Raw genomic sequence first — 21,067 nt, 5'->3', positions numbered from 1 at the left:
GCAGGGACAGACAGGGATAGACAGAGATAGGCAGGGATAGACAGATAGGAGGGACAGGCAGGGATAGGCAGGGATAGACAGGGACAGGCAGGGATAGCAGGGACAGGCAGGGATAAGCAGGAATAGGCAGGGACAGGCTGGGATAGGCAGGGATAACAGGGACAGGCAAGGATAGGCCCGGACAGCCAGGGATAAGCAGGGATAACACGGACAGGCAGGGATAGGCAGGGATAGGCAGGGATAAGAGGGACAGGCAGGGATAGGCAGGGATAGGTAGGGACAGACAGTGATAGGAGGGACAGCAGGGATAGGCAGGAATAGTCAGGGATAGGCAGCTGCCCGCACCTCCCAGGCACCCGTCAGGAGGGCAGCAGCAGCTCGCAGGGCTGATCCCCTGTCAGGCCGAGAGAGCCCCGCAGCCGCCACACACACAAATGTCTCCCACCCCTCCAGCCCAGCCCCTGCTGCCATGGCCCAGCCCCGCCGAGGCTCCGCCGGCGCCTCAGGGAGCGCGGCCGCCGCCATCTTGGGGCGGGCGAGGGAGAGGCGCGGGGCGACCCCTGCGGGCGGCGCGGGGGGGGGCAGGGGAGGCCCGGGACCCCCCAACCCCCGCATCAGGGAACCCGCAACGTGCGGAGATCTGCGGGGAGAATCAGCCCCGCCGGGATCCACACGGGGGTCCTGGGATCCAGGCGGGTGTCCCGGGATTCAGCCGGGGGTCCTGGGATCCAAGCAGGGGTCCCGGGATCCAGGCGGGTGTCCCGGGATTCAGCCGGGGGTCCTGGGTCCAACCGCGGGTCCCGGGATCCAGACAGGGGTCCTGGGATCCGCCGGGATCCAGACGGGGGTGCTGGGATCCAGCTGGGGGGCTCGGGATCCAGCCAGAGGTCCCAGGATCCAGACAGGGGCCCCGGGATTCAGCCGAGGGTGCTGGGATCCAAGCAGGATCCAACCGGGGGTTCTCCAGCCCTGCCGGGATCCAGCCGGGGGTCCCAGGATCCAACCGGGGGTCTGGGATCCAGACAGGGGTCCTGGGATCCAGCCGGGGGTTCTCCAGCCCCACCAGGATCCAGCCAGAGGTCCCAGGATCTAGCCAGGGGTCCTGGGATCCAGACAGGGGTCCCGGGATCCAACCAAGGCTCCTGGGATCCAGGCGGGAGTCCCGGGATTTAGCTGGGGGTCCCGGGATCCAGCTGGGCGTCCTGGAATCCAACCGGGGGTCCCAGGATCCAGACAGGGGTCCTGGGATCTGCTGGAATCCAGCCAGGGGTGTTGGGATCCAGCCAGAGGTCCAGGATACAGACAGGGGTCCTGGGATCCAGGCGGGCATCCCGGGATCCAGCCGAGGGTTCTCCAGCCCTGCCGGGATCCAGCCAGGGGTCCTAGGATCCAACCGGGCGTCTGGGATCCAAGCGGGGGTCCTGGGATCCAGCTGGGGGTCTGGGATCCAAGCAGGGGTCTTGGGATCCAGCCAGGGGTCCCAGGATCCAGCCGGGGGTCTGGGATCCATCTGGAGGTTCTCCAGCCCCACCAGGATCCATCTGGGGATCCCAGGATCCATCCAGGGGTCCCAGGATCCATCCGGGGGTCCCAGGATCCAGTCGGGGGTTCCCCAGCCCCCCCAGGCTCAGGAGCAGAGCTCTCCCCTCCCCTGATGGTGGGGATGCTCCCTGGCACTCCTGACTCCCAGGGAGAGCCCTTCGGCTGCCCAGGGCCGAGGGGGGCACGGGCACCCCCATTTCCAGCACTCTGGGGGCAATTTGGTTCCTTTATGACAAACAAACCCTGCGTGTTTTGCAGACAAACCCAAGCGCTGGCTGCTGGTCCCTTTAGTGCACTCTCTAACTTCCTGTTTGTTATTTTGGTTAAGATGAAAAAAATGTTTACAAGAGTTCTGCCTAGCAGGGGTCACGGGTTAACCCTCTGTTAACCTGTTAACCAGCAGCCCAGCCAACACAACCTTGTGCCCTTCACCAGGCCCTTCCCACCCACAGCATGGCATGAGAGCAGTGAACACATCATTCATCACCCTCACAGATGCTTTCATGTCTTTTGTTTGTTTGTTTTCATCTTTCTGGAAAACCTTTGCAAAGCTTTTACCAGCTCTCTCCATAATCTGGTGAGAATAGGGATGCCCGCTGAAAAAAATGGGTATTTATGTGCACATATGTGATAGGTGAGAATATCCTGGCCCTGGGAGGGAAGGCTTCCTGAGAAATCCAGCAGGATCAGCAGTGCCCAGGAGAAGTCTGGAGGTCTGACCCCTGCCCAAACAGTGCTCGTGTGGTGCCAACACCATCCATGCCTGGAGGGCTCTTGGGGCAGCTCTGAGATGAATCCACCTGGATGCCTGCAAGGACCTCAGAGCCCCAAACACTTTGGGGACATGCACACGGGATCCAACCTCCCCCCTGCCAGCCAAGGAGCCAAAGCAAAGCTTCAGCTGGCTCTCTGACTTCAACACCATGGGCTTGCACAGATAGAGCTTGGACATGGGCAGGGATTGCCCCCCATGGCTGTGAGAGGGGAAAGCACAAAGGCAGCAGACCTGTCAGCATGCAGAGTTTGGTCTCCAGCAGCACCCCACGGCCTTTCCCATCCCTTCTCCTTGGGCTGCTTGCAGGCTTGGGCCAAACCTATGGTCTGATGCAGACCAGACCAACTGGGCTGCTGGCCCAGTACTTCCTCATCTCCTCCTGACCCCATCTCCTCAGCACCCTCCCTCTCCAACTAACCCACCACAGCTTTCATTTACCTGCAGGGCAGCCCTGGCTGCAGAGCACTGGATGCCAGGAGGAGGTGAGGTGAGAGAAGCCCAGGTGGCTTCTTCAGGGATCTTTGCCTTCCCTCCAGCTCTGAGGAACAGCTCTTTCAGGCTGTGAGGAAGATCACAACGCTAGGATCTGGTAAAATTAAAGGCCTCATCATGTCAGCATCCATCCTGCCTGCTCTGCAGGAGTCCCCGGAGCAGCAGCCCGGCCACGTAGTCCTCTAGGACAGGGAGTGCCACAGCTGCCTTTGCTCCTCGGAGCAAAAGAAGGGAAAACTCAGCCACAACTCAGACTGTGGCTCACCCCCCTCCCCAGCTCCTGCTGACCTGGACCACTGCTCTGTGTCCTCAGCCCATCCACGCTGGGATACAGAGAAAGCCTCCTGGGCAGCCCTGGAGGGTGGCACAGGCTCTGCAGGGGAGCCTGGGGACATTGACAGCCGGCAGACACCGAGGGGACCCGGACGAGCCCCGGGGCTGGCCCGACACACGATGCACAATGGCTCCGAGGGCTGCTCTGCCCCCGGAACGCTGCAGGGGAACCGCAGCCCAATCCTAATCTGTTCCTCATCATCCATCCCCGGCTGCTCCTGGCTCCGGCTCCAGCCCCCCTGCCCGGCTCAGCAGCCCAGAAACTGCTGCAGAACCTCAGCAGGCAGCACAGGGGGGTCAGGGCTGGCACCCACCCCTCCAGAGGCAGTTCTGGAGCTGAAATGAATCGTTCCCCAGGAGGCTTCCAGCAAGGAGCAGGGATGGCAAAGAGAGGGAAAGCAAAGGAGATGTGTTTGGTCTGATCGTATCCAGGTGGGATGGACACCTGGACAAAGAGAGAGGAGCAGGAAGGAGCAAAGAAGGGCCTGCTGTGCCTCCAAAATGAGTGTACCAGGGAAGATCAGGCTGAAGTGCTGAATTCTCCTGCATTTGCCTTCCTGCTGTTTCTCCCCGAGTGTGGCCAAAGCCTCTGCCATGCTTCATGCTTGCTGGAGCCAAGTGGGAGGTGAGCAGCTGGGCTCCCATTCACCACCCATTCACCAGCTTCCCCCCACTGGTGCCTGGATGGGCATCATGGAGACACCATGCGAGGGTGTCAGAAGCACTCCAGAAATAGAGCAGAATAAAAAAACACCGATGTTGCCTGTGAGTCAACAACACCCTCGCTGCAACAGAGCGTGTGAAGCTGGCAGATTCAGGGAAATTATTTCTTGGTACCTGTGAGACCTATCTGGGTGCTCGCTCAAGCCTGGAGCTCCCTAGAACAAAGAACCAGCTTTAGGAAGACAAGATAAAAAGGGGAGCTACCTACAGGGGGGCAGCACAGAGAAACCAGAGCCCAAGTCTTCTCAGAGACCTGGAAGGACAAGGGGCAAAGGGGACGAGCTGCACCACAGGAAATTCCTGCCAGGCATGAAGAGAAAGTCGTTCTGCACGAGAGTGGTGCAGCCATGGTGTGGCCCTGGGACAGGGAGGTGGTGCCATCTCCATCCTTGGGGACTTTCCAAACCCAGCTAGATGAGGTTCTGAGCTACCTGCTCCAGCTTTGCCAGCAGCCCCGGCCAGACCCAGCTTTGGATCAGAGACCTCCCAAGCCCCTTCCAGCCTAAAATTTATTTACCTGTTGCTCCAACGTGGATTGAGCAATGGCAGGGCTGGGATTTTGAGATGACTGCAGTGCTGCTGCCTGGCTGACTTGGGAGGCAGCCAACACCAGTCCACCACCCCCAGCTCATCACATCCATCCAGCTGCTGACCCTGTTACCAGAGCTGCCTCACAGCCTCTGCTGACTTCACAGGTTCTGATACCATGGAGAAACTGGAGGAGCTGAGCATCAGAGAGAGCAAATCACTGTGGAAAAAATGTGCAACCCTAATGGCAGGCTCTGAGGAGAAGCCTGCGTGCAAAGTGTCAGCTCTGCAGCAGTCAGACAGCTCCAGGATGGGGTTGCTTACACTGGGGGGTTGTGTGCTCTGGGTCTGACAAGCAGCTGCTTTGCTTATGCTTCAGTCTCTCCTGGAGAAGCAGAGATCTGGGCACAAAGCGTTGGTGGTTTGGCCCAGTTCTTGTGTTTTTCCACTGAATGAGATGGCTCTGCCCTGTGCAGGCACAATGCTGCCTGCTGCCTCTCCTTGTAAAGTGAAATACAGAGTGAGGAACAAGAATAAATACTGACAAAACCCCACCCTCCCTGGTCACAGCATGGCCAGGGGTCAAGGGCTCCAAGGTGCTGGCTGGGGGCATGAAGAAGCCTGCACAGACATCCCTGCCAGGCTCAGATATCCCTGTGAGACAGCAGCAACCAGCCCAGCACTTCCCAAAGCCCAGACATTTGGTTTTCCTCCTCTGAGGACCTGGACACTGCAGACCCATCACTTCCAGGAAAACAACCTGCCCTGCAGAGCCCGGTGCAGTGCCAAGGAGATGGTGCCTGCAGGGAACACTCTGGCACCCAGAGCAGGATCCCGTGATCCGAAACTCCCTGAAACACACCCATTTGAACCAAGATTTTGGCCAAGAGAGAGGGAAGATCCAGGCCCCCAGCACTCTGCTGCCACAGCACCTCCACCAGCCCCTGGCTGCCTCACCACAGCTGTGGGCGAGCTGCTCTTTGGAAAAAACTGCACATTTTCCACAAACGTGATGGAAACCAGGAAATCCCGTTAGGCACGTGGAGTCTGAGAGGCACAGGGATGTGGTGCCTGTCAGGAAAAAGCAAGCCAGGAGGAGCTGCAGGCACCAGGGATGCACAGAGGTTCCCAGGCAGTGGAGACACCGGATGGCAACGCCTGCTCCAACTCTGATTTATTGAACATTACAAAATACTCTGCATATATTTTCACATGAAAACAATCTTCTTGCAAATAAAATATTAAGTCTTGAGTCATCTGTGGTGCCCATGGCTACAGAAAACACTGACTGACCCAGCTAGGGATTCATTATGGCCCAGTATCAGAAATCAAAACTAGAATAAGGCATACCAGAAATGCAAAATTATATAAAAAACCTTTTAAAAATCTCATGCTCATCTGGTGGGGCAGGTGCAGAGAACCACTTTTGCTGAGCCTTGCTGACAGTACCAGGGGGGTACTGCCAGCTTGCTTGCCCCACATTGGACTTATCCAGTCCCCTTGACTGTCTCAGCACACCCAGGTAGCTGGAACAGGCAGTGATTTCCCTGCTTTGGGGCACTAACAGCCCATGTCCCCATTCCTTCCCAAGAGGAGCATCCCCAACCCTCCTCCATTGCTGGTGCCCAGCTGCTGTGCTGAGCTTTTGAGTGCAGAGTGGTTCTTGGGGAGCCCTTGAGGTCCCACCAGGAAAAATCCACTGGGTGGGCCACGGGAATGGGGATCCCATCCCCCTCTCAGGAGGGACCAGGGCAGGGCTGGGAGGCAGGTGGTGGGGATGGATCTTAGCAGATGAACTCAGCTTTCACCCATCACCCTGCTCCTGTTGTACATTCATACCTGCTGCTCACTCCACTCCTTCCACCACGACCAGGAGCCCTCCCAGCTGACGAGCTCCAGGCAACTGGAAGGACTGGGACAGGGGCGAGATGAACGCTGAGGATGCTGTGCAGGGCAGCTGCCTCCAGGCAGAGCCAGAAAGCTGAATGCTGCAGCTCCTGGGAATCCATCCAGAGAGGAGACGTGGGCTGGCACAGCAGGCTGGCTGCTGGGGGAGTCCCTGTGCGTACAGATTGACTTGGACTTGTCTGGCTCCTGGAGCCAGGACAAACCCCAGGAGCACTGCTCCCAGTCCTGAGAAGGTCAAGGCTTTGCATCCGAGGGACCTCTGCAACGTGGAGCACACAGAGCTGCTGTGGCAAGCAGCCCACCTCTGGCCTCCAGGCTGAGCTCCACGCTTGCCATGAAGGGCCAGCACTCCAGCTGTGATGGAGCCAGGGGCTCAGGCACTGGGTGTGCACAGGCTCTGCTGCACTGGCCACCACTCCCAGCCTCTCCTCAGAGCTCTCCTGCTCACAGCCAGGCTGGAGAGCAGCTCGTGCTCCTACACTTGGGGCCATCAGCCAGGACCTCAGGGTGGCACAGCCACAATGGGATCAAATCCAGCTGGGAGACCAGCCCTGGGAGGAATCCCAGATTGCTTAGGGCTGGAAGAGAGCTTAAAGCTCATCTTATTCCAACCCCCTGCCATGGGCAGAGACACCTCCTACGAGGCCAGGTTGCTCCAAGCCCCATCCAACCTGGCCCTGAACACTTCCAGGGATGGGGCATCTGGAGCTTCTTCTCCGGACAACCTGGGCCAGTGTCTCACCACCCTCACAATAAAGAGCTTCCTCTTGTCTGACCTCTTCCAGTTTAAAGCCATTCCCCTTTGTCCTGTCATTCCATGTCCTTGAAAGACATTCCTCCCCAGCTTTCCTGTAGCTCCTGCAGGTACTGGAAGGTGCTCTAAGGTCTCCCTGGAGCCTTCTCTTCTCCAGGCTGAGCAACCCCAACTCTCTCAGCCAGGCTCCATAGCAGAGGTGCTCCAGCCCTCAGATCATCTCCAAGGCTTCCTCTGGACTCATTCCAAGAGCTCCACGTCCTTCACCACAACTCTGGCCCTCCAGCACGGAGCAGATGTGTGGGGACCAGAGAAGAAGGAAGAGGTTTGGGGTCTGTGCCTCCCTGGGTGGATGGAGGCTGGTCCCTGCTCTTGCAGCACAAAGCCTAATTAGTGACCAGTTTTGCATCAGTAGGTGCATGGGCAAAGCCCACCTTGGACTGCAGCTCCGGGAGGAGTCTCCTCCAGGTTCTCCTGCCCTTCCTGGAGTTTATGGAGACACAGAGAAGCTTTACAATGCGAGAGAGCAGCGCGGCCACGGGGGCTCAGAGCCCGTGGGCATCCCCACCCAGCAGCCATCCTCAGAGGTGGCTTGCTCTGTTGAACACCAGCCACCTGGGCTCCGTGGTGGGCACCATCCTGCCCTGCTCCTCTGAAGCCATCAAAGGCTGCAGCTCCTGCTGCTCAGGCCCCTCCGGGCTGCTGTCACTCTGTGAGCGGCCGCTCTTGGAGAGGTGGCTGGGGAACTGGAAACAGGAGCTCTGCTCCAGCATCACTTGGCTGCCAGACTGGGGCTGCTCCTCCAGCACAGGGCTGGCAAATCTCCTGTGCTGAGGTCCACTCTCCAGGCCCGGGGGGGAAGCGATGCTCTCCAGGGAGGAGATGCTTTGGTTCCATGCCTTCTGCATATCCACTGGCACGATTTTGGTGGTCTCCGAGGAGATGTAAACAGCCAGATCAGCCTGGTCTCCTTTCCAGGGCAACTCCTTCTCTGCCAAGGTGGGCGAGGGGGGGATGATGCAGGGGCTGGGGCAGACATCCAGGCTGCCTGGGGATGCAAGAGAGACAGTGAGAGGGATCTTGCATGTCTCCTGCTCTATCCCTGGGCCCTGCAGACATTGCAGAACCAACCCCTGATGCATGGCCAGAGATGCAGGAAGCCCAGGGATGCCCTGCTGTGCCTCCACAGCCACAAAGCACAGAGATTCTCCCATCCGTGCTCTGCTGACTTTGGTTTTGCCCAGTCCAAGGCCACTTTTCTCCTGAAGTACAAGCTGCCCAAGAGCAGCTGCCCTGGCAGGGGTGCATCAGTGCCTACCTTGAGTTGTCTTTCCCTGCAGGACCTCACTGGTGGCTCGAGCGATGAACACAATCCCTTCATCATCCTCTCTCTCTGTCTCTGAGCTGTCGCTCTCCTCCTCCTCTGAGCTGACCATCACCAGGACAGGAGCTGCAAGCCAGATGGAGTTGGTCTGGAGGATGGGGCACGCTGTGGGGCAAGGACTGCACCCATAGGACTTGGTGCTAGTGCCACCCTGGGTGCTGTTGTGCCACCGAGCTGGCAGTGGGCAGGCAGAGCAAGCTGCTCCATCCCACCCCACCTTGCCAGGTCCTGCAAACCTCAGCCTTACCTGCCTCCTGCCAGGGGATGTTTCTGTGTGTCTTCCCATTGGGTGCATCACTTGTCAAAGAGGTGTTCTTCTGTGAAGGAAGAGGGACCAGCTGGGACCTGCCCCGTGCAGAGCCTTGACCCCCACCCAGGTGTCCCTGCAAGCCAGGGTAACTCCAGGGACAGAGATTCCCACCCCAGCTGGGTGGCACAACCAGCACTGAGCACTTCCTGAGCCTCAGCTGTGGCATCTTTACAACAACCAGCTCAGCTCCAGCAGTTTTAAAAAGCCTCCAAAGGAGAGAAGACACCCAAGGCCCAGTTTAAGGTGCAGTGGCACACTGCTGAGCCTGGATCTGACCAAGGTTCGGGCTCCTGCACGCTGGGTGCTCCCGAGAAACAAACGTGGGGCTTTGCTCAGGAACAACCACTCCATGGCAACACTGGCATGGTTGGGACATCTGGACACGTGAGCCCCACGTGTGCAGGCAGGTGTGAGATAAGATAAGCTGCTCTGGAGGTGCTGATGCCCTGCAGCATCTCAGCTCCCAAAGGACTTCACTGCCTGCAGCCTGGGGGAGGCCAAACCTCCGAGCCAGGGAAGGAGCAGGTGTTTTGAGGAGTGCTTGCCTTTTTCCTGCCCTTTTCCTTCATCCTGGCCTTGCTCTTGGAGGACCAGACGTTGTGCTTTGTGGACTTGAAGGTCTCCAGCCTCCTCTTCATGTTCTGACAGAAGATTTCTTTATCTTGGCGCTCTTGTTTATCTGGAGAGATGAAGTGACGGCTGTAGCTGGCCTTGTACTGGCCGAGGGAGAGGCAAAGAGACACGAGGGTGAGCAGCTGTCCCCAGGGGGGTGTCCTCCATCCCTGCTCCTCTCCTGGGAGCTGGGGCGAGCTGCAGGCCACGGCCAGGGAGTGCTCACCCTCCGTCGGGGTTTGTAGAGGCTGCCCCGCAGGACGTGGTGCATGGCCGCATCCTCCTTGTCCCGGCGGCTCCGCACCGTGTCGATCACCTGCAGGTCCAGGCAGGCACCGCTCCCGCTCTCCCTCCTGGGGGGCAGAGGAGATGGGGGGCAAGGGGTTGGTCGACAGTGGCTGAAGACGGTGAGACAGCGTCTGCACAGGTGGCCAAAAAGGCCACCAGCATCCTGGCTTGTGTCGGCACCGGTGTGGCCAGCAGGAGCAGGGCAGGGATTGTCCCCCTGTCCCCTGTGCTCTTGGGGTCAATTATGGGACCCTCACAAGAAGGACACTGAGGGGCTGGAATGTGTCCAGAGAAGCTGGGAAAGGGTCTGAGGCACAAGTCTGAACAAGAGCAGCTGAGGGAGCTGGGGGTGTGAACACCTGGAGAAAAGGAGGTTGAGGGGAGAGCTTCTGGCTCTCTACAACTCCCTGGAAGGAGGTTGGGGTGAGGGGATCTTGGTCTCTTCTCCCAGGTAACAAGCAACAGGACCTTAATTTGCACCAGGAGATGTTTAGATTGGATATTAGAAGAAACTTCTTCACTGAAAGGCTGCCCAGGGAGGTGGCTGAATCACCATCCCTGGAGGTGTTTCCAAGCCATGTGGATGTGATGCTGAGGGACATGGTTTAACACTGCACTCAGCAGCGTTGGGTTAATGATTGGCAGAGCTGGGTTGGACTTGATGACCCTAAAAATCTTTTCCAACCAGACCACCCTGAGATTCTGGGCTCCATGCCTGCACCCTGCTAGCCCTGACACAACCCACCCCGAGGATTCCAGGGATCCAGAGAGCTCTGCCAGGGGCTCAGAAGGATGCTGTACTCACAGGAGGTTTGTGACCGACGACTCGGACACGGAGGTGCGGCTGGGCATGGAGGGCAGTGCCAGCTTGGCAGCCGAGAGCACGTGGCCACCCTGGGGGGTGGGAGGGTAAGGCTGGCATCCAGGCAGTGGGGGCCCCAGCCAGGCTGGGGGGGTCCCCACTGCATGGCCAGAGGGCTCCTGGAGTGGCCACCCCAGGGTGATCCCACCAGCCGGTGTGGCCACTCAGCCCTACCTGGTCAACAAAGCTGATGGCATCCCGGATGTTCAGCTTGTAGTAGACATCCCAGATCTCATCCCGCAGCCTGTAGGCTGATTTCCTCATCAGGAGCTGACTCAGGTACTTCTTGTCAAACTGCTCCCACCTGCCAAGAGGGGAAGATGTGGGTGGTTTAACTCCCATGGGGCACCATGGCCAGGGACCCCCTGCCCATCCAGTGTGTCCAAAGCAGGCTGGGCACACAGGACCTGTGCCCAGGGAGGGAAGGAAAAAGCAGGACATGCTGAGCCTTCATCCCTTCCCAAGGGGAATCAGTGAATGTGAGGGGTTAGAAGAGGCCTCTGGAGCTCATCCAGTCCAACCCCCCTGCCCCAGCAGGGTCACACAGGGCAGGACACACAGAACACATCCAGGGGGGGTTGGAAAGGCTCCAGAGAAGGAGACTCCACAACCTCTCTGGGCAGCCTGGGCCAGGGCTCCCTCACCCTCCAGAAGTTTCTCCTCATACTGAGGTGGAACTTCCTATGTTCCAATTTCAACCCATGATTCCTTGTCCTATTACTGAGCACCATGGAAAAGAAATTGGCCCCTTCCTCTTGACACCCAGTCTTAAGATATTTATAGACATTAATAGGATCCCCTCTCATCCTTCTTTTCCCAAGGCTGAACAGCCCCAGGTCTCTCAGTCTTCCCAGCAGAGATGCTCAAGTCCCTTCATCATCCTCACAGCCCTCCCTTGGACTCTCTCCAGTAGATCCCTGTCTCTCTTGAACTGGGGAGCCCAAACTGGATCCAGTATTCCAGGTGTGGTCTCCCCAGGGCAGAGGAACCTTCCTAGACCTGCTGGAAGCCAGAGACCAGTGGGTCTGTGGGAGGAGATGGGAGTGGGAGCAGCCCCGCCAGAGCGCTTCCCCTCCAGGAAACAACAGGCTTTTCCCATCCTTTTCCTGTTGCTGTGCTGCAGATAAACACTGCCTGGGCTTCAGGGGGGCTCTTCCCTCCTCAGCACCCAGCACAGCTCCATGGAGAGGCACAGGGACACCGCTGCCACCACGGCCACCCCACCACCCCCAGCAAGTCCAGCATGGGGAAGCAACGCCAGGTCCTGCAGCATCCCCAGCTGCACCTTCCTGACCTCTCTGGGGTGCTTCTGGGAGCTTGGGCTGCTGCAGCAGAGCAGACAGACAGTCCCCTTCCAGCTGGACTGATGGACAGACATCCAGACTCCAGCAGGGACCCTGCCACATCCCCAGGGCTGGTGGGCTACCCCCATCCACCTGATGGCCAGCAGAGGATCCTGGCTGAGCCACTCACTTGTCCCGCCAGTAATGGTAGCCGTGGTGCCCCACGATGTCCTCCACTGCTGCCAGAATGTGGTCAAAGGCCTGGAGTGAGGAGGAGAAGGTCAGAGGGGTGGTGTCTGGGGGTGCTGAGGCCACTGCATGGCCCTCCCCCATCCCCTGGACCCCAGCACCCACGTGCTCGTGCAGCTCCTCGTTCAGCGTGGGCTTGTGGTGGTCACTACGCTTCACCTTCAGCCAGGTCACCAGGGGTTTGATGGTGAGGCCCTGGAATGGCAGGAGAAGGCAAGGGAAAGACTGGGAGGGGGAGAGGGTGCGTGGCTGGGGCACGGGGACAGAGCTGGCGTGAAGTGACCGGGGATAGCAGCTGATCTGGCCGTGTGTGTCCCTCCCAACCCCACCCAGGTCCTGGGGGATGCTCCTGTGTCCCAGCAGGCAGCAACCATGTCCTGCCCACTATCCCCCCTGACCCCAGGCTTGCATCCATCCACCCTGCTCCCCTTCCCAGTGCTCAAGCATCCCAGAGCCATGGACCAGGAGCAGCTTTTAAGGGCAACAGCCTTGCCGGGCACACAGTGTTGCTGTTCTTAGAGCAAGACCCAAACCAAGAGGGAAACAACATGAGCCATGGCCCTGTCACTGTGACAGCTGCTACAGAGGTCCTGCACCCCAGCCTGGGGATGGATGAGGTGCCAGAAGGCACCAAAGGTGACTTGAAAAGGTGCACTTGCCCCAGGAACATGTCTTGGCCCACCAGGTGAGCTCTGGGCAAGAGGGCAGCACTGGGGGGGGACACGGTGCCCACCCTCACCTGCACAATGACAGTGAAGAACACCACCACGATGGTCGTGGCCACAAAGTAGTCCTTGGCTTTCACCTTTGCCCTGTCCAGCAGGATGACCAGGGCGAAGGCCACAGCTCCACGGAGGCCACCATAGGACATGACCACCTGGTCAATCCTGTCCAGGGGGATGAGGCGGAAGCGGTTGAGCACGCAGGTCTGGAGGACAACGCCTAAGGAAGAAGGAGAAGGACAGCCTGGGATGCCAGCAGAGCCTTGCCTGCTCCTGGAGATGGGGGAAAGCTCAGGCTGGTCCCATGCCCCAGCTTTTCTTGGGGAACGGGAAGTTTTTTGGCCTGAAAACTGCTGGGTGCTACCAGCCGGGAGCACAGCGGGGCAGCTGACCTACAGCTCTGAAAAGCAGGATAAAGAACAGGGTGCCCAGCACCAGCGCTGTGTCCCACGCCCACTTGGAGGTGTCCACGGCCGAGATGCCCAGGAACATAAAGATGATGGTCTCTGAGCTGCTGGCCAGTGTCTTCATGGTGTACTTGACCGTGGTGCGGGATTTCTGGGAGATGTTGGCTTCCACGTACTTCTTGCAGCAGATCCCGCAGAAGGTGACTCTGCAGAGGGGCAGAAGGCATCACCCTGCAAGCAGGCTGAGGAGCAGCTCTGCTCACACCACCACCTCCTGCTGCTCAGCCCGATTTCCTGGGCCACCCCCGGGGGGGGGGAGGGATCACTCACGCCAGGATGGAGGAGAGCGAGACCATTTCAGCCGCCAGGTACGCGACGTAGGCCAGGAGGAAGACGAAGAGCGGCTCGATGATGCGCACACGCTTGGTGAACCGTGTGATCAGGGCCAGCAGGAAGGCAAAGAGCAGCCCCACGGCCGTGCCCCCCAGGCTCACCAGGAAGAAGGAGGCTGGCGAGGAGGAGAAGAGGCGTTTGCACCGCGAGCAAGCCAACCCAGCTCCTCCGCCCCACGGCCGCGCTCGCCCAGCCCCACCTTCCCAGCACAGCATCCCACAGCTGGAATGTGACCACTGGGATGCAGATGAAGGAGCTGTGGTGCTCGGTGCCTGCCCCACAGCACAGCAGGACCCACACTTGCCCACCCTGGAGGAAGAGCCGGAGGGTGTGGTGGGGCACATACTCACCTACCCCCTTCAAGTAGTCCGTGGCATGGATGTTCGCAGGGCCCAGCTCCACGAAAGAGTTGAAGACCTTGTACAGGACCTGCAGGCAAGGCAAACCCCTTGGGTAAGGCAGGGTATTGCCCCTGAGAGGGGCAGCACCTGCAGGCAGGATGGACCCCAGAGAAGGGGATCCAAATCTGCCAGGTGACACGGCTTCTCTGGGCAAGCAAAGACCCCCCAGGGCCAGGAGAAACCCATGGTGTGGGTCTGCCACTGGCTAAGGGATGTCACCTCTATCCTCTCTCTGCCCATCCTGGGGGACAGCAGAACACTGGCCCGTGTTAGGCTCCACTTTTGGGTCCCCCAAGCTCCAACTCACCACTGTGACAGCATCATTCAGGAGGGACTCTCCAAACACGATGATGAAGAGGGTCTCATTTACATGGACCTCTTCGAAGACAGCCAGCACTGCCACAGGGTCCACAGCTGAGATGAGGCTGCCGAAGAGCAGGAAATCCATCAGCCCAGCTTCAACACCTGGATCTGCTTGGACAGAAGGACCAAGCTCAGGTTTGCCCCAGAGCATCTGCCCCAGAGCTTCTCTTGCCAGGCTGCTCATCCCGACACCAACAGCATCCCATCTCATCCCATCTTGGGGTGCACTGGGCTGAGCCCAGCAGTACTCCTAGACCTCTGGGGTCTCCCAGGTGACACGGGGCTCAGCACATCCTCACTGCAGCATGAGGGGCATTGAAATGCCTGAATCCAGGCTTGGATGTCCCCCTGGGCATCCAGGTGCATCACTGCCTCTTCAGCAGGTACAAACCCCACAGCAGGTCCAGGCACCAAGCCCAGTGGCTCCAGCCGAGGACAGGGAACCTGGCAGTCAGCCAGAAAAGCTACCCAAGGTCAGTGACAAAAATAGCAAAGACGAGTCAGCCCAGTGCCAAGCAGGGCCCATTTGTCCTGCACGTTTGACAGTGCTGCCAGAGCACCATTCCCGGGATGCAGGACTTCTCCTTCCTGGGAATCCACAGCAGGGATGGGCAGTGGAACTTGGCCTTCCAATACCCGAAGGGGGCCTCCAGGAAAGCTGGGGAGGAACATTTTACAAGGGTGTGTAACAATAGGATGAGGGGTGATGGCTTTAAAGTGGAAGAAGGGAGGCTTAGGTTGGACATTAGGAAGAAATTCTTTAGTATGAGGGTGGTGAGACACTGGCCCAGGTTGCCCAGAGAAGAAGATCTGGATGCAGTGTTCAGGGAGAGGCTGGAAGGGGCTTGGAGCAACCTGGGCTGGTGGGAGGTGGGAGTGAGATCAGCTTAAAGGTCCTTTCCAACGCAAACCAGTCTGGGATTCAACGATTCCATGACCTTGGGTGTGCTTTGCACCCTCCAACCCATCCCTGGGGAACGCATCCCTGTGCACCCACCCATGAGCCCGGCCCGGTGCAGCCCCCAGAGGGCAAATCCAGTGGTGAAGGAATTCCAGAGGGTTCCCACCACCGCGTAGGTGAGGATGGCACCGATGTTGTCGAAGAAGAGGCGGCTGGGCATGAAGTAGCCCGAGTCGAGGACAATGGGGGGCAGAAGGAAGAGGAAGAACATGTTGGGCTCCAGCTGGTACTCGGCTTTCTTCGCCACAGCCAACACGATGCCCCCCAGGCCCAGCCCCAGCAGGATCAGCAGGCAGCTCTCCGGGACGATGGATGTCACCTTCCTGGACAGGTGGAAAACTAGAAGGAAGAATGAGAGCATCAGCCAAGGCAGCAATGCCAGATCCACGGGCTCCACAGAAGAGCTGGCTGAGGCATGAGGGACCCTGGAGTTAATAAGGAAGCACCTAAGGCTGCTTCCTGGCCATGTGTGCAGAGGAAACCTTTCAGCCAACTCCCAGGTCAGGAAGTCGGTCAGGTACCCAACTCTTTGGGACCTCCCCAGCCTCTCTCCAATAAGCCAAGCAGCTGGGTATTTTGCTTTTCTTGGGCTTTGGTATCCACACTTAGAGGGGAAGAGCAGCAAGTGAGCACAGTCACGGTGTCACCAGCAATTGTGAGTGCTGCTGGAAGGCACCTTGGTTCACCAGGATGCTTTACCCCACTCAGAGACAAGGATGCTCAGGCCTGGTGAGGAGGTGACCTTGTTTGCAGCTGTCTGAGCGAGCAGACAGAGCAGGATGCAAACCACTGCAAGACAGGCAAGCCCAGAGCACGACCTCCTTCAGCCCCCACCAACCTACCTGTGTGCAAAAAGCAGGCACACAGGAGCTGCAGATTCTGAAATGCACTGAATCATCTGTTTATTCCACACGAGGTCTGGACCAAATTTCAAACTGCCTTGGAACAGGATGTTCTGTTCAAAGCAAGTGGAGTTATGCCCTGGTCTTCATCCATCAGCAACGTGGCAATGAGCCTGCAGCTCGGGCACAAGGCAGTGGGATGTCACACCCACTCCTCCAGGCAGCCTTGTCCCCAAGGCCAGGGTGTCCTGCCTCATCCCAAATTGCTCCAGCTCCTAGGTGGGCAACCCCCCATCCCTGCGGATTTCTCCTCCCCAGCACAGGGTGCTGTACTTTTGCTGCCCACAGAGGTGCTTGGGGAATGGCTGTGGAGGTCCCAGCACTGCTGTGCCCTCAGTGACCTGCCATCCCGTGTGACATCCAGCCCAGCTCTGTAGCATGACTTGGGCAGCAGATGGAGAAACCCTCTCCGAGAGAATAAGGCTCCTCCACTTGTCCCTGAGCACCCACCAGGTACAAGGAGCATCAGAGCAGCCTCTGAGTCGTCACTTGGCTGCAAGCCCAGTCCTGCTGCCAACCCAAAACTCATCCCCTAAGGCCCTTCAGCTGGACTAAAGGTGCAGCAAAGCTCTGCTGTAGTCATATGCAAACCCCAGGCTTCCTCCCTCCTTGGGAATCCCCATGGACAGACCACAAGGTCTGACAAGCCCAAGGTCTCCAGTGGCATAGGCTGGAGAGCAGCCCAGGAACAGGCAGTGCTTCATCAGTAGGTTTTCATGTCTCCATACCCTTGCCACTCTCCTCTGAACCTTTCTCAGTCCTGCTCTGTCCTTTCTGGGACAGGCCCCATTGTCCCTGAGATGGGGACGTCTTGGGAACTGAGGTTGTGGCCTCCTGATGTTCTTTCTTTCTCCTTCCCCAACACCTCTCAGTTGGAATGCTTCCCTTCTGAATTAGAAACAGAGACACTGAACGTGCAGCTGAAGAGCTGCTCTTCCTCTCTCTGTGAGGAAGTGACCTTCTCCCAGTGACCTGTGCCACTCCCTGGCACAGCAAACCTTGTCTGTGCCACCCTGGTGAGCCCCAGCACTGCTCCCTTGCTCTGGTGCCACAGCCAGCAAGGGCAGAGCTGGCAGCACTGGGATGGCTCAGTCTGCAGCTCCAGCACCAACCACCTCAAGGGGAAAGAGCTGCAGAACATCCAGGGCCAAGGCTCTGCCACAGCTCTGCAGCTCTGAGCTCTGCACAGAGCCTGGGGCATCCCGGGGTGCATGGAGAGGAGTGTGGCAAGCAGGGCAAGAGAGGTCCTGCCCTGCTGCTCTGCCCTGATGAGGCCCCATCTAGAATACTGGAAGCAGTTCTAGGTTCCCCAGTTCAGGAAGGACAAGGAAATACTGGAGAGGATCCAGTGCAGAGCCACTAAGATGATGAGGGGATGGGACCACCTAAAGGCTGAGGGAGCTGGGGGTGTTCAGCCCAGAGAGGGAAAGACTGAGGGGGGTCTCATCAATGCCTATAAATACCTAAAGGGCAGGTGTCAGGAGGATGGGACCAGACTCTTCTCAGTGGTGTTCAGTGACAGGACAAGGGGCAATGGTCACAAACTGGAACACAGGAGGGTTCATCCTAAACATAAAGAAAAACTTCACTGTGAGGCTAAAGGCACAGGCTGCCAAGAGAGGTGGTGGAGTCTCCATCTCCGGAGACCTTCAACACCCATCTGGACGTTTTCCTGTGGGACCTGCTTTAGGTGATCCTGCTCTAGAGGAGGGGTAGGACTGGATGTTCCCCAGAGCTGCTTCCAGCCCCAACCATCCTGTGACTCCCTGACCCCTGTTGCCCACAGCCACCTCCGCTCCCTGCCAGGGGCTGCAATTCAGCCACGGAGGAAGCTTCAACCCAGACACCGCAGCCCTCTGAGCAAACCCCCAGCCCCGGGAAGGGCTGGCTGAGCTCCAGCCCATCCAAATTCCTGCTGAGTGACCGCAGAAGCCTCAGCAGAGCCTCGCTCACCCCACGCAAGCCCAGCGAAGGCAGCGCCGGTGGGCGAGCGGCACTCGCTGAAGTGCCTGTGGCAGGCTGCAGAACTGCTTCCCACCCACGGGAACAAAGCTCTGAAGTTTTCGAGAAGGGAACGAGGCATCCAGCCCCTTTCTATAAGCTCGGGAGCGTTGCCAAGATCCCTGCTCCAGCAACCCATCTGTGCTCCCCGTGCTGTGGAGATACGCCCGGGGCTGGCTCAAGAGACACAGGAGAGCTTGTGGAGATGCTACGGGGACGTGGGGGCATGGGGCCTGCCTGCCATCCATTCTTCTTTCCCCTGAGTCAAAAACCTGGGCTAAGAAGGGAGCAGTGGCAAGGGGAAAGCCCCTGCTTGTCCAAATCCCCCCAACTGAGGGGAGATGCTGCCACCCTCCAGAGCAAATGACTGCTCACAAGCTCCTCTGCATCCCAGGGAGCAGTGGGGGGGGGGAGGAGGGGGGGGAAGGGAAACAGGGGAAATGAGGCACAAGTTGTCATTTCACACGTGCTGGAAAGCATCAAGAATTTCAGCATTCAAGGTTCCCACAGCAACGGTAACTTAGCCACACAATGTGAGTTAACTTCAGAGCCATAATCAATCAACACCCGGGAATTCAGAATCCAGGATTTGCCACTGGGAAGACTCAAGGCCAAAACCTGCTCTGCTCCCCCAGGGCTTGGGACATGGCAGAACCCCTGAGCCAAGACACGAGCAGCCAGGGACAGAAGGGATGGTGCAACCCATGGGGGTTTTCTGCTGTGCTGCTGCTGGGAAACCCCTTCTCGTGGGGGTGAGGAGCAGGTTTGGGGCAACACTCCTGCTGCTCCTTCCTTTCCCTCATCCTATCCAAGCAGATCTGTGCTCTGGCCAAGTACAGAAAAGGCAGCAGAGCCCAGATGATGCCTGGCTGTGCAGGAAGGCAACACCCAGCCCACTTTTTCCCCGCCCCGGGTGTTTACTGGCTCGGGGCCCCCAGGCTGGTGACGGCCCTGGAGAACAGAGCCCTCAGTGTCACTTCCCCATCACCCAGGCACTGGGCCACTTCCCCTCCTGCAGTCCCAGGGCTGTGAGCTGGCAGCCCAGCACCAACACCAGAGTGGCTCTTCTGCTCCCTGGCATCCTCCACCTCCCCTGTGGGCTCCCTGGGGACTACAGGTGTGGCCAGCTCGTGTGCCACCTCGGGGGTCACCCCTGCCAGGGTGCTGCCTGCTGCCCTGAGTACATGGTGTCACTCCTTGCTCCTGGCTGTACCCATCAGACCCTCTGAGCCAGGCAACTTGGAGCTACCCACCCTGAGGGTTGTGCCTCCCCGGTGGAGAGGGACAGGGCCATCAGTTTGCCTCAGGCTTGGAAGAGTGTGGTGGGGCTGAGGGCTTGGGAATGACCCCAGCTCAGGCCTCCTTGGCATCTGCTGGGGCACAGAGGAGAGCACCAATGGAAACCCATAAAGGGGAGGCACTCGAGGGAAGAAAATAAGAGCCAGGGGAAGGAAGGAAGGAAGGAAGGGATCATCTCTCTGATCTTCTGCAGGTAGGACGTGCTCAGCAGCTGGAGGTGGCACTGCTGCAGATAGCAGATTGTATTTTTAAGCTCACAAGGTTTGTTAATTCGTTCCTCGCGATGCTTTAGGGCTCCCTGGAGAGAAGGCCAAGGCAGGAGAGGAGTGTGAGGTCCATGCAGTGGGATCCAGGACTCTTGGGACTGGCAGAGGCCACTCGGTAGTCACAGCTGTAGCTGTCCCCTGGGTACAGTCCCCTGGTCCCCAGCTGCTCAGAGACTCACGTGCCTTATTCTGAACCTTCATTTCTTGAGCCAGCTCCAAACTAAGAGGGTACCTGAACTCCCACCACAGGGGCTTTGCCTACAGCAGAGCCCCCCAAGAGGAAAACAGCCTCAAGGTCACGCTCTCCTCCCCAGCGCAGCAGGGAGGGACACGACAGGGGACCAGCCCCTGGGGACCCTGCTCAGCACCCTGATGTCAGCGGTGAAAAAGGGGCACAGCCCCTCAGCAGCTCCCACACAGCCTCCCCCGAGCCCCGTGCAGGACAGCACAAGGGGCCACGTGGAGTTGGAATTGCCCACTGATGGACCACAGGCACAACCCGTGCTGGGGACACGACTCGCCCCATGCCAGCACCACTGAGCCCCTCCTGGGCCTTAGGGGGTGTCAAATGGCTTCCAGCCCTCCCAGTGACATGTGCAGTGACAGCTTTTGGAGCACGGGACATCCTTTTGGGCATCTCTGCCCCGTTCCTCTTCTCCTCTCCGCACCCACTCGTCCCTCCCGCGCAGGGAAAATGGGTCCCTGCGTTGTCCCTCGGGCTGTGCCTTTGTCACCGCTCCCCACCGCAGGGAAGGGGACGAAGGGTCGCGGCCCCCGCAGCCCAACCGAACACGGTGACGGGCCGGGCTCTGGCCATTTGTCCCTATGACCCGTGTCCAGCGCATCCCCGGGGATGCCGCATCCCACCCTGCCTGCCCCGGGGGTGGGAACAGCTTCTCCCGGAGCCCCGGGCGCCCGAAGCGGAGGAGGAGGAGGGGGTGACACTCACCGATCTTGGCCAGGCTGGCCACCAGGATCCAGGCGGCCACCAGGCAGGGCCCCTGCACCTCCCGCCACTGCCACCGCAGCAGCTCGGCCCCCTCCGGGGCGGCGGGGCCGGGAGAAGCCGCCGGGGACTGCATGGCCCCGCACCGCTCCCCGCAGCTCCGCTCCGCCGGCCCCCGCCGCGTCACGCGCACGTGGGGCTGCGCCGGCCCGGCCCCCCCAGCCCCGCGGTACCGACTCCACCCGCCGCGCCCCGCCCCCGGTACTGACCCGGCCCACCCACCCGGTACTGATCCGGCCCACCCCCCCGGTACTACCCGGCGTCCCCTGGTACTCTCTCGGCATCCCCGCGGTACTGCCCTGG

At 59.3% G+C, this 21,067-nt stretch overlaps 1 protein-coding gene across 7 annotated transcripts; it reads right to left on the bottom strand.

The window, feature by feature from the left end:
- Positions 1 to 965: 965 nt before the first annotated feature.
- On the bottom strand, positions 966 to 20,981 carry SLC9A5 (solute carrier family 9 member A5). Of its 7 annotated transcripts, XR_011728542.1 has the most exons (17): positions 20,708 to 20,981; positions 15,327 to 15,629; positions 14,274 to 14,440; positions 13,916 to 13,994; positions 13,503 to 13,680; positions 13,158 to 13,378; positions 12,783 to 12,985; positions 12,149 to 12,292; positions 11,985 to 12,055; positions 10,686 to 10,815; positions 10,455 to 10,543; positions 9,588 to 9,714; positions 9,295 to 9,465; positions 8,687 to 8,756; positions 8,374 to 8,505; positions 6,307 to 8,103; positions 966 to 1,089 (listed from the first exon to the last, which is right to left on the bottom strand). XR_011728542.1 is itself a non-coding variant. In XM_071757146.1 (16 exons), the coding sequence occupies exons 1-16, from the start codon at positions 20,838 to 20,840 to the stop codon at positions 7,637 to 7,639; spliced, it is 2,685 nt and encodes an 894-aa protein (XP_071613247.1). In that variant the 5' UTR covers positions 20,841 to 20,981; the 3' UTR covers positions 5,551 to 7,636. The 7 variants fall into 7 exon arrangements, 6 of the variants coding, with proteins under 6 accessions (XP_071613247.1, XP_071613250.1, XP_071613251.1 ...); XM_071757146.1 differs by lacking the exon at positions 966 to 1,089 and having other exon boundaries at positions 5,551 to 8,103; XM_071757149.1 differs by lacking the exon at positions 966 to 1,089 and having other exon boundaries at positions 5,551 to 8,103; positions 12,149 to 12,268.
- Positions 20,982 to 21,067: the final 86 nt, after the last annotated feature.

The sequence above is a fragment of the Heliangelus exortis genome, chromosome 13 (assembly GCF_036169615.1).
Source record: "Heliangelus exortis chromosome 13, bHelExo1.hap1, whole genome shotgun sequence".
NCBI lineage: Eukaryota > Metazoa > Chordata > Aves > Apodiformes > Trochilidae > Heliangelus > Heliangelus exortis.
This window is presented reverse-complemented; position numbering and strand designations above follow the sequence as displayed.